Source organism: Cariama cristata, unplaced genomic scaffold, assembly GCF_000690535.1.
Source record: "Cariama cristata isolate BGI_N322 unplaced genomic scaffold, ASM69053v1 scaffold17859, whole genome shotgun sequence".
Taxonomy (NCBI): domain Eukaryota; kingdom Metazoa; phylum Chordata; class Aves; order Cariamiformes; family Cariamidae; genus Cariama; species Cariama cristata.
Window position 1 is genome coordinate 14,780 of NW_009634285.1, and position 12,847 is coordinate 27,626.

A 12,847-nucleotide genomic window follows, 5' to 3' on the forward strand; every position below is an offset into this window, starting at 1 on the left:
AGTACAAAGAAATTTCTATTAGGCACGAGGATCAATGGAATATAGCTCTTCCCTCTCCTATGTGTTGTCTATGATTTCATCTAACTTCTATTTAACGTGAGTTGAGCTTATTCCTAAATCTCACTGGAGTGAGTAAGATATAATGCTGTGGTGAAATTTAAGCACACTGTAATATGAAATCAATGCACCCCAGTGCTTAGAATTTTCCTGCTTTGATTGCAAGACTGCAGCTTTACAGATGGTCCAACAATCCACTGCAGCATTAAGAGGCATTATCTGTTTGTTTTAAAGCACTGAAAATATCATTCACCTGTGCACTAATCCCAATATTTTATGGTATATCTCTTCCATTTTTTCATTTGTGTCAGCTGATCCATTATACTACATTATCTCTCACTAACACCCTTTTCTCTCTGCTGTAGATGGCACAAATGACATACAGCATACTTGGGTAAAATCCTAGTAATTTAAGAGCCTCAGTTCCAATTTCAAAAGGAAGAGAGGTAAAATCCAGCACCTGAATTTTGCTGTCAGCTCAGAGACAGGCCCTTTGCTGTGTCCTGCTCCCTGTGCTCTGGGGGTTTCCCCATTTTGTGTGCTCCAGAAGAGAACACTGTCCAGAGGACACAGAGGATGAGAGTAGAAAATGTGGGGTGGGTTCAGGGCTGGCTGGTTTAGGGCTAGGAGAGAAAAAAAATGGGTGAAAAATTAAGAACGATGCATTATTTCTAAGCAAACCTAGAAGACATAAAAGTTAAATGATTCTCTAAAGCTCCATGAGTCAAAAGATCCCATTGACTTCGGTGGGGTCCTTTAGCCACCAGGGATATAGTCCCATGGCCCTGATCTCTCTTTGGGCTCACTTCTGTAACTGAGCACAAACCCTAATTCATGGACTATCAGAATTGTCATAATTCTGGTATCTACTCTGAGTGTCTCTGGAAACATTGCCCTTTGGTACAGGGTGTTGCAGAGAAAGAGCTCTTACAACTGTTTAAATTGTCTCTTAGCTGGTTTGGAGTACTGTGAATTACTGTTGCAGGACTGAGGTTTGCACAAGCCACATGTGTGTAATATTCATATGGCCACAAGAACTGAGAGGGAAGTTGGAGCATATGTGCCTCACTAATCCTCTGTACTGCTGTGGTGTGAGTGTAGGACTTCATTAGACAGCAGCCTAGGCCAAACATGATAACAAAACATGTCCCACTAAACAGTGGCAGAAAAGCATAACTTTCTACTGCGCAATTTGCAACTAAAGCACACAATTTCTTACAGAGCTTCCTGCACATGGACATCCATGGGTAGAAAACATGCTACAGATTCTAGCTGCACCTTCTTTTTCTTTATCAGACAGTAACTACTACATACACCCTTTCTGCAATATATATCGAATGCATGCCACATCTCCAGGGCCCTCAGTAGATCTGAGTACACACATAAATTTATGCATCTCAGTGCACATCCATGAGGCAGCAAGGCCATGCCAGAACTATAGAGGGTTTTTATGATGTGACATTAATTTGTTATGGGTGCTCTTGAATACAATCTTTTTTTCTTCTTCTTCTTCTTCTTTCTTTTAAAATAAATTCCATTAATGAAGTGTTACCCTTTGATTACATTCTCAGTCACAACTGACTCAGTATACTTCACTTGTTGATGTGTGAAGTACCCAATCAGGATGCCAATCTTCTTTCATGTTATTTCTTTAAAACAGAAATAGTACTTGCAGTTCCATCAGAGAGGTACAACTAGAGGCATTAGATGAACAGAAATCCTCCTTAGAGAAGAATCATTGTTAGCTGTTGCCTTTCAAACCATCTCATCTCACAGAAAGCTCTCTTTGCTACTTTTCAAAGAAGAAATCAAGGGACAGGTTCTCCAAGGCATTCAAGCAGAGGAGCAGGAGTATCCGTGCAACCACATTCAGAGTTTGTGCACCTCACAAATTCAGTGAACTTCCTCTGCATGTACATCCACGCACCAGAAGTAGCGAGCTGGTGCTTTTTGACAATAAACACACTAGAGTTAGCTGCCATGGGGATTCTGGGTGTTGACAAGAATACGGATGGCTGGCTGAAGAGATCATTTAACCCTGCTAGTAATGAGCTCATTTGAAGCAAGCTCCCTGCTACTAATTATCGATTAGTTCTGACTGATTCATCACCAGCTTTGATGCTGCTATTTCATAAACAGAACATGAACGGCTGAGTTTAAGAAACTGCATAATTTGCAGATTTCAGTAAAAACAGAATTGCCTCGATATTATGTCAATTACCACCAGACTGATTTTCTTTCCTTTACTCCCTGTATTTGTGTGCACACACACATATGTGTGAACGTGTAATTATTGTGTGCCTGTGTATGGAATGCCTATATAATATTTTAATAAGGACAGTACTGCAATGCAATCTAGCTTATATATACACACATTACACTAAAGGAATAAGAATTTTCCTTACCTATTTCACTCATGGATATCCCCGGAGCTAGTTGCCCATTGTTGAAAGAGCTATAGGTAAACAAGTTTGGTACAGAGGTGAGGTCATAGATAGGTTCCTGCTTTATCTGTTTGATTCCAGTCATGTCTAACCCAGACTGGTCTGGGGAAGGCTGAGCAGAATCCACGTTATAATAACCCTCAGACTTCGGCAGGTCGATGACATGCCCGTTTGAGTAGGTGCTGCCAGTTTCGTTATTCAGGTTGCTCAAGCCATTGCTGATGCTGTTGCTGTAAACCCTGGCGAGGGCTTCTGCCTCACCGCTCTGCTGCTGCCGTTGTTCCTGCAGTCGCTGCTGGTGCTTCTGCACTTCAGCATACAAGCTATCCCTCTGCTTTTTGGACATTCTTCCAAACTTCACAGCTGAAAAGCAAAGCACAATGTGAACCATTGTTGTCTTTCATCTCTTCTTGATTCCCCTCAACCTCACCACTCTTTTGATATTTTTTTTTGGCATTATTTTTGCTGTGGAAACTTGTCTTTTTCTGTGGAAATGAGAGAGGATGCAAAGATTTACACTATATGCATCTCACAAAGGAAAAAGTATTGTGTGCTTGGATTTACAAGGTGATGACAATGACTCCTATTTGACAGAAGGGCCTCAGTCAAGCAACTTACTTCTCACTGTGAATGTTAAAAAGACCATATATGCTTTTATATCTCTGTGTTCACTAAACAACAACCCAGAGCTATGTGAAATGTACAGTCTGTAGATTCATATCCCTTGTGATTTACCAAATTTCTGCAAACCTTTAAACAGTGCACTAACAGGATTAGCACTCTGGATGAAAACAACCCCTAAAGCCTTATTATTGCATCCTTTAAATTGAGTGTTATCTTCACACTTTTAAAAAAAATCTTACAGGTTAAAGTTAGAACCTAGAGGAAAATAACAGATTTGAAGCTAAACAGCACAAATGAATGTCATCTTTTCCACAGAGGAAAGTCTCAGGGATTTACACAATCAATTTACATAATCTCCATGCACAAATCCATGCATTCCTTCTGATGAGAAAAGGAGGAAAACATCAGAGTGCAAACCACTCTCCCCAGGAACAGGGTTCATTACACTGAGATTTAAATTTTCAAAAATGACAGGCTGATTGCTGTGTAACTAGGAGTAAATCCACAGCCTGCATATACAGTGGGTCATAGCTGATTATCTGCCCCCACCCCTCCATCTCTCTATAAGTTCTGGCTAGATCTTGGGATCTCAGAACAGAGCTAGTTGTTAATTGTGCTCTAAAACAAAAGAGGGATACATTCAGCAGAATTTATCAAAGCACAAATAAGAGGGCATTACTCTGGAAATACTGATTTCTACGTATTGTAAGGTGTATTTTCCAATGCTGAGTATTTCCAGTCCATCTGCGATTGGGATCAATTCAGAATCATCACATTTATTAGCCTGGAATGGGCTTGGCTCTCATATCTTCTACCACATAATTCAGCTATAGCTCTTGAGAAAAGTCTGAGACTACACATGAGTATGAATGAAATATTCGGTCAGGAAAAACAACAGAAAAGGAAGTGTGTAATATAAAAAGGCAGTGCCGGAACACCAAGGAGATGGCAACCTCTTTGATCTATTTGCATTTTTTTACACTAAGATTTTTTTCTTGTTGCCAACCTCAGCTTACTTGCAGCCCTTCACACAGGCTGCAAGCTACCTCACATGAACACAGTCTGCCCCTAGAATCTGTTCACAGTGCACTGCATACCCTTACGGACAATATATGATGACTGTATTTTGAAAAATGCAACTGTGTATTTTCTTCAAATTTAGGGCCTCAGTAATAAAAACAATCACCCACTGTTTATTCTCATTATATATTCATTAATTGGATTCTCCAGCTGCTGTCAATTAGCATCCTGCCTCTCCGTGATAAAAATGAATCTGTTACATGGCTGAGAGGTAAAAATCACATTCAATTTCTCTGTTAAAAAAATCTATACAGGCTATTTTAAACTTGCAAGAGATTTTAATATCATTAAAAATAAACACCCTTACATAAACAATGAGAGAAGAAAGTGATGCTGTCAGAAGAATCACTCCCTTTGTCTGTATGCAGTCGTCCTTGAATTATAAGTTGGGAAGACAGTGCTGTCAGTCACATTAAAATGCCCCTGTGATACCTCGAATTGTTAGAAGATATTACTTTTAGGAAGAAAGCACGTGTTGTTAAATTACTGAAATGTTACTACATTAATCTCCTCTGGGAAGAACCGAGAGCCAGAGCACCAAGTAAGCTGCATGCTAGGACTGGGAAGAGTTCCCGGATTAAAGACTAGACTGCAAGGCCCTTCCCACACTGGTGAGACTGGCAAGCAAGTTGTTTCAGTGAGATATGAGACACGCCAAGGCAGTAAAAGTCCTATTACAGTCCAAATTTAAAACAAGTTTATAATCTGTGGACCATCTAAAGAAATACCTCTTTAAGTAACTTCTCCATCAATGACTGTTAATTTCAAATGACAAATTTTCTGTAAACTTTCTAAGACAGAAGACTGTTGCCAGGCAATGGAAATTAACATAACCTGGCTTCAAAACTTCAAGAACAGTTTCTTCTCATACTTCTTGACCATTTAAAATGTGTCTGTGAGCTGGAAACTCCTTGCACAAGCCGTGGCAGCTGGGGCAGAGTGGCTGTGGGCAGCCTTGCCCAAGCCTCCCTCTGCCCGCAGCTCTGGTGTGGTGCATGTTCTCAGCCTGCCGATCATGGCTCACCACGTCACAGCTTGGAAGGTGGACCAGAGTTCTTCAAGGACCAAAGGATCCTGCTATCGGATACACGGTGGAGCTTTCCTCTGGCATAGTGTCCATTTTCAGTGCTAAACTATGAAACATTTCTTCTACAGACCCAGACAGAGAGAGGGGGCAAGGTACAGATAAATGTTTTTTTAGCAAGGCAAAATATTTGGTCAATTGCTCTGAATACAACAAACAGAAACCTCTAATGCTATCAAGGTGTAAATTTCTTCTTAACTGCCTATTTACTGTCACAGACCTTTAGAGATCTCAAGGAAAAAGATGCTTTCACACATCAATATTTAATATAAAGATAAAAGTTAATGTTTAATATAAGCAGTTATCTAAACTGGAATATAAATCCACCTCTCCAGAGGTGACCTTTTTGTGCTTTTGATCAGAACAACACATTTCACTTCTGGTTCTTTCTGTTCCAAACTAATACTGCTCTTCGTTTTGTGATTTCCCCACCCTCCCCATGAAAATAGCCTCCTTTGTTAACTGAATGGCAAAGATCTGTGTCTCACAGTGCGTGCATTACAAAGCAAGGAACTTCTCCTCTCTCTTTTCCCGGAAATCTACAGGGAGTTTAAACAAGTCAGCAGTGAAGAACAGTTTCAAAGGGTTTAGGCATGAAGCAGGAATCTGACTCCTTACCATCTCGAGACATTCCCAGGGCAAGACATTTCTGCAGTCGGCAGTGTTGGCAACGATTTCTGTTGGTTCTGTCAATTAAACAGTTTCTCTGCCTTGGGCAGGAGTAGGAGGCGTTGTTCTGCTGACTCCTCCGAAAGAATCCCTAGGGGCAAGAGAGCAAGGCAGAGAGAGTATTACCATGTGCACATATGTGCGTGCACACACACACACAGAGAATGATGTAAATGACTACAATAAACTCTTATTTAGTGCAATGCTACTTATGCTATGGCTTTACAGATGTGCTGGCCTTGTATAGTGAAATTAAAGAATATTTACTTATAATAAGGAGAATTGTGCTTTATTGTGTAAAGAATGTAATTCTACCTTGTTAAAACACAAACGGTAATGTTACAGAATGCATTCTTATTGTGCAATAACAACTGTGTATCATCTAATGCTTGCCCCTAACAGAGGAGACGCTTGTCAGCATTTGTAAATAGATGACTTAAAAGTACTCGTTCTGACTATTTCTTCCTTTAATGAAAGAAACTGGTAATAACCAGCACTGACTACACATAGCATTAGAAGCTGAAGTCTGCTGTTCAGTTTAACCCAGCAAACGTTGATCTGATCTGGAGGGACCATACACTTCAGGAGTGAAAAGTAATTCAAATTCAGGCATCACAAAAGCACTAGGATTTAATGACTGTATCAAGTAAAACCAACACATAAAGGAGAAAACAACACCTTTAGACACTACCATGAGAAAGCAATGACATTTTCCATTTCAATGAAATATAACATTATCCATTTTATCTATGTAAAAGTTTGTGGTTATTCTATGTCCTAGAAGGTTTTTTCTGGGCAGTTGTGGGATATTTGACCAAAGATCAGAGGCCTAGAAGGAGACTATTAACCTATACATAAGGCCTTACAAGCTCCCAGTCGCTACGAACGACACTGAGGGGTTATGGTAGAAGTGACATGAAATGGCAGATGTGACAAGTGCAATGAAACCAGGGCTGAGAATTAGAGACAGAAAGAGAGGGAGAAGGCATTTTATGATATTCTTTTCTTTCCTGTAAAATTAAGGACAGGAGGAACAGCAAGTCCAGAGAGAGAGAAACAAAGAAGAGAAGTTCCTTGACCACTTTGGCACCTTTAGCTGCAGGTGTCTGCAGGGTGGTGTGGTGGGAAAGCTGAAGGATAGCCTAAACAGTGCAGGAAACCATGAGGAGAAAAAAGGCAGAAAGCATCACTACTGCAGTTACACTAGTCACCAGAAGTGATGCCAAAGTAGTTGTGCCTTTCTGGGCTGGTTTGCAAACAGCTCTAAATGGAGCCAGAAAGCAAGAGCTGACTTCATTTATCAGGCAAAATCAGTGTTATCTCCGCACAGGCTGATGGATGATAATACCAAGCAATGGAAATTGCATCAGCCGTGCATTTTGGGGGAACAAGAGTGGGGATGCAGCAAGGTTACAGTGTCACAGGGCTCAATTTGATTGCTACAGGTAGTGTCTGAATTTTCTCTCAAGTCCTGGTGAACCCAGGTGTGGGGTGTCAGTAACAATAGGCGACAGGCATGGCGTCCCACCAAGGACGCTGGCAGTGCTAGTTCCTGAGGTTGAGCGTAAAGACACTCACTTTATCTGGCCTGTGCTGGTTTTATCAGTGATTATAGTATATCTAAAAACTAAATTAATTTTTATGATCCACACTTTTGAGAACACGGATGTTCTTAGGCAAACTCTTAGAAAAAATCTGGTGAGTACTTATTTGATCCTGGTTGACCAAAACTTTCCTGAAACTGTGGAAATGAGTTTAATTTAAGGCTAAATGGATGCTAATTGCAGATATTTCCACTCTATTTGCTGAACTTTACAGCTAATTTTGTTTTTGACATGCGAAGGGTTTTCTGGTTTAAACATTTAGATTTCAGCAGCCTCTATATGGATATGGGTTTGAGAGAACAAATGAATTAACGTTAAAAAAACCCCATACAACCATCTAGCATTGACTGTGCCTTATCCTGTAGTGCTGTTTTGTCCCATTAAGGCTGATCTCATCTCAGAAGAATTTGTTTGTTCATTCTTTGCCCCTCTTAGGAAAAAATCAAAGGTTACATAATAAAATTAATCTACAGCAGGTAATTTATTTTTCCAAGGAGACTTTTATACTCCCTTTCTCCTGAATAAAATCTAAATGTTGTCTTACAAAGTACAGACAATCCTTTCATTTCATTTTTAGGGGATCTTTATATAATATTGGCTATATTTACTGAGAATAATTCCATTTGGGGGAAGGAGGATGCAGTTCATTACTGAAGAGCTACAGACTTAAAGACAGGTTTCCCAATATTCCCAACACTGACAAGAAGTCTTTCTGCATCTTGAACAAGTGACTTTATCGTCACCGACTGTCAGTCTGAGAAGTGAAATGGTCACACAAACTGCCATCTAAATCATGACAGAAGAGTGGTAGCAAATACTTTGCTCCAGGGGTAGGCAGGAGAGATGATAAAAGGCATCTCAGCAGAATAAGGAGCCACAGAGACAGACGGGATGGAAACCTGTCTTCAGGTTTCACCCTTTCAGTGACAACAGTGGCAGAGCCACCATTTTCTTCAAAGGGTCCAGCAGGTTATTCAATGTATGCAGGCATACACACAAAACGGCAGGAATATCTATGATGCCCCTTTTAAGCACGTATAATATGCATTTGCAACAGCATAGCTAATACAGGGTCATGGAGCTAAAGGATTTCCTGTCCCTTGAAGTCTGTAGCACCGCCACCGGCAGTACAATCCTCGGATGCTCCGTCCTGAAATGCTGTGGCTGTCTGGTGCCTGGCTAAACATGCGTGCGTGCTTGTGGAGCGCTTCTCACCTCTTTCTTCCACGCATGGTCTCCCTCTTAATTCATTCAGATTTCTAACGCATTCAGACAAAAGGAGCCAGAAATGACCAGTTATTAGTATGCAGGCCGAGCAAATAATTATTTAATTGCTAGGCAATGACAGTGCTTACCTTAAAAGTGAGCTCTGACAGACTGAGATGCCTCCCATAAGACCTGCTGTGAAAACTGACATCTTTTTTCACAACAGGCTCACAAAGCAAGATTAGACTAATTGATCTGATACTGCAAAACTGGCACAAAAACAATAGGGTTAAAACTGTCGTAAGTGGAAGAGAAGCTCTTTATCTCAATAAGCGGTCTACACACAGAGCTGAGGGGTATAATCTCCTCTTGAGGCACACACAAGGGCCAGCATTAACCCTAATCACATCTACAGCAGACTCTACCCCTAACTGCTCTGTGGGCACTCAGTACTGAGACAAGACACTTAATGCTTAAAGCATTTTTCTGCTGTAGCTTTTGTGCCAATTTTGAAGTATCAGATCAATTAGCCTAATCCTGTTTCATGTGATCATCATAAGAAGATGCTTACTTCTAGTCCAGTGTCACAATAAGACAGTGACACACTGCAGGTGGTTCCATTTACAATTGTTAACGTTTCTGAAAGAAATCTGCTCATTGACAATGTATTGCTTCTCCATGTGTTGGCATTAAAATCTTTCTTTTGGGAATGAGTGTACACAAATTTTCAGATTTTTCAGATGTTCAAAAAATTTTGTAAAGCATTAAGTAAATACTGACTTGCCATTTCACTCTACAAATACGCACCCACTTTCAAATGTACCATTTTGTGTGTTGCCACATAGAAGAAATCAGAGAAGCTGCCTCTCTGTCTTTGCAATTTCACATTTACAGTCAAAGTTGGAATACCAACATGTAGTACGAAATTCTGGTTTTCCATGAATAATGATGTAATTTCTTAGATAATAAAATCACAGAGTATTTTTAAAGCTGAAAACTGAAGCCTTTCTTCTCTTGGCTTGAAGTCTGATTTGTGTTATTTGAACTAATGCCTGGGATAATATGTTAATATGACTAAGTAGCATGGAAGGGTTTTTTGCCATTTTATTTTTTTTCCTTAACCTTCAATTTCCAGCAATTACCCTGTGCTGGACCCTATAAGGAAGAAGACAAAGGATCCTTTTACACTACTTATAATGGAAGGCATTTTTTGTTTTGAAGATTACAATTTGGCTTGCAGAGAATACAAAGGGGATAAATAGGACCAAACTGACACCTGTAAGCTTTTAAGATATTGAACCGAGATACTGCACCAACTTTTAATGCTACATAGGTTGTATAGGAAACAAGATAAAAAAATCCATCTCTCAAGCTGATTTAAGGTAGAACAGGTGTGACTTACAGTTGCCAGCCTCTGTATCAGCACTTATACTGCATCAGATGTGATTAAGTCATGTTCCAAATGAGGAGGTAACTCTAAATACTATTTGAAGAAAAGGAAAGCAACTAGTAAAGCTAGGCATGAAACACATCTATATCAGCAGCAGGCTTTACAGCCTTTGGCACCACTTGCTTGAAAGTGTGTAAGAGTGTATTATTGTACACAGATGCCTGAGGCTAATTCAGATGCTGATGACTATGCGGTATTAAAATCTCATACCTTGCAGCCTTCGCATGTGATGACTCCATAGTGTATTCCAGAGGACTTATCACCACAAATTTTGCATGGTATCACTTCAATTTGTGCTGAAAAAAAAACATAACCCAAGACAAATATTTTGAGTATATAATTCTATTTCATTTCTTTCTTTCTCAAATGAAGATCTTAAAAATGAGAGCTAGACAGCAGATAACATGTTCACCCCCATGACAATATAAAACTGCTTTGTATTGTACTGTGTGTTTCTGAATGCTTTGATCTGGCAAATTTGAATTGCTTCACATTATGTAGTTTCTACCACACCCCACAAAACTCTTCAACAATTTAAGATACTTCATGATTAGCAAGTCTTTCCTCAGATTCTCCTTTTTTGTTTTCATTTGCTAATTTCCTCATCATTATTGCTAATGACAGTCATTAGGGGTCCTAAATAATTGCCTAGATTTTTCTTGCTTACACGACTTTTCATTTTGCTGAGCTAGAATTACATGGTATATTTTGATGCATTTTTCAAAGCAGTAGAGGTGATGAAGTTTTTGTGTTGTTCAGATTATGGCTTCATGACACACAAAGGTGTCAATCCCATTGGCAGACATGGGCTTGCAAATTATCGTTTAACCTCTCCATCTCTTCAAACTATTTGTTGCAGCACAAGGTTACAGGCAGGAAAGGCCCACAGACTGAGTTTAAGTAGCCAGTGGCTGTGTGCTGGGAGAGGCAGGTACTATCTGAAAATGTCTGAGTATGGATATGCTTCAGATCCTTTTATAAACATAATGGTCATTTAATTCAGAGAAGAAAAACATATTTCACTATTTTCCATATATTTTTTTTGCTAACATAGCTGTTTTCTTCCCTCAAGTACTTTGAATCCTGTGTGTGTTTCCTTTGATGACATTGTAAGACTGCATACTCTGAAATGTAGGGAAGGATTGTGCCTTTATTCTAGTCAGATGAGTTAAGAAGAAATGGAAACCTATTTTCTTTTGCTTTCATTTGTTTTCCTATGTGGGATGCATGCCACCCTGCAATCCTCCTGCCACTTGGCAGTACGGCAGTAGCATCATACTTGGTAAGTATCAGTACTCCCGATCGATAGATGTCTTTCCTCAATGCCCAGGGCAACAATAGCAGCAGTTCTCTGCAACACAAGTCACTCATCAAATCCTTGGGTAGCAAAATTTACAGCTCGTGTAGTAGGGCTACTCTGAGCACAAGGATTGCTAGCCATTAGTACTTTAACTGGACACATTCAACTCCAAAACGGCTTGGGAGACAGGTAAACAAGATTATTGTCCAGATGCTCATGCTAAGAAAAGCATCCCATTTCAAACCTGTGGGCAGCCAAAAATGTTATAAATGCTGGAAAAAGACATACTTAAAAATGACTGCACATTGTAAGCTAAGCACTAAGCATGCTTGTACAGTGGATGCTGTGACAATGTAATGATGTAGTCTGGATTTTGCCCCATTTCTACCTATGGTTATCATTTATCACTCTTAGTAGAAGCCAAGAGTTTCCTAAGAGTTACCTTCCTACTACCATGGGATTAAACAACCAAGACTCACAACCAAGTCCTGCAGAGCCGTCACATTTCCCGTTGAAACGTGCATTGCATCCCCTAGTTCCCTAGGCCCCTACTTAACATAGAGCCTTACCAAGGTAAAGTCCACAAGGTGAAAGATAGCAGGCCCTCTTCTCTGGAAAGTCAAGTAACTATTCCCTTGGGATGCCATATCCCAAAGGAACCAGGGAAGACATTCACGAATGGCTAAAGAGACTTTAGTTCCTCACAGTTTCCTGAGATGTTGTCTCTGATTAAGCACATTTTTAGGCAAGGCTTAGGCAAGCAAACCAATTTTTAAACTGCTCCTAACCCAGGATGGATAGAATTAATTTTATTGTAGGAAATAGCAATTTGTTTTTAATATATTCTGGATGGGGACAACCCAGAAGGAGAATCTTGCCTATCTTTCTACTGAAGAAAGTTCATATATAGAAATAAAATCTCCTATGTCATCCACAATTTTTGGGTTAGCTTCTGTATCCCATTTTGTTTTCATGAACTAGATGGTGCTAGTTTCTTTCCCTTCTTAAGAAACTAATACGCACTAGCCATCCTGCCATGATAGATGCATAAAAAATAAGGCAACTCCTTACAGAAAAGCATCTGCAGCTCCTTGGCAATTTTGCCAGGTTGATCCTGCCCAAAAATTCCTATGCCTTATCTCCATTGAGATAATTAAAACATTTAAACATGCACCTCCAGGTACTGCTGTTTGAGAGGTAAATTTGAGTAATTGCTCACAGATCTCTGCTTGAGAGTCATGTGGAGGGAGCAAGGCTCAGCTCTGGGACCACATGCTGCTTTATGTTGATAAGCCTCAAAGACATATGTCAATGTCAGAGGCAGGAACT

General features: G+C 39.9%; 1 protein-coding gene across 1 annotated transcript; it reads right to left on the bottom strand.

The window, feature by feature from the left end:
• Positions 1-2,462: 2,462 nt before the first annotated feature.
• Positions 2,463-10,514, bottom strand: LOC104166988 (nuclear receptor ROR-beta-like; the record flags this gene model as incomplete). The annotated part of the gene is made up of 3 exons (XM_009707104.1): positions 2,463-2,864; positions 5,908-6,049; positions 10,429-10,514. Coding segments are annotated over 3 exons (630 nt in total), but the record flags the coding sequence as incomplete, so codon positions are not given.
• Between the last annotated feature and the right edge of the window lie 2,333 nt (positions 10,515-12,847).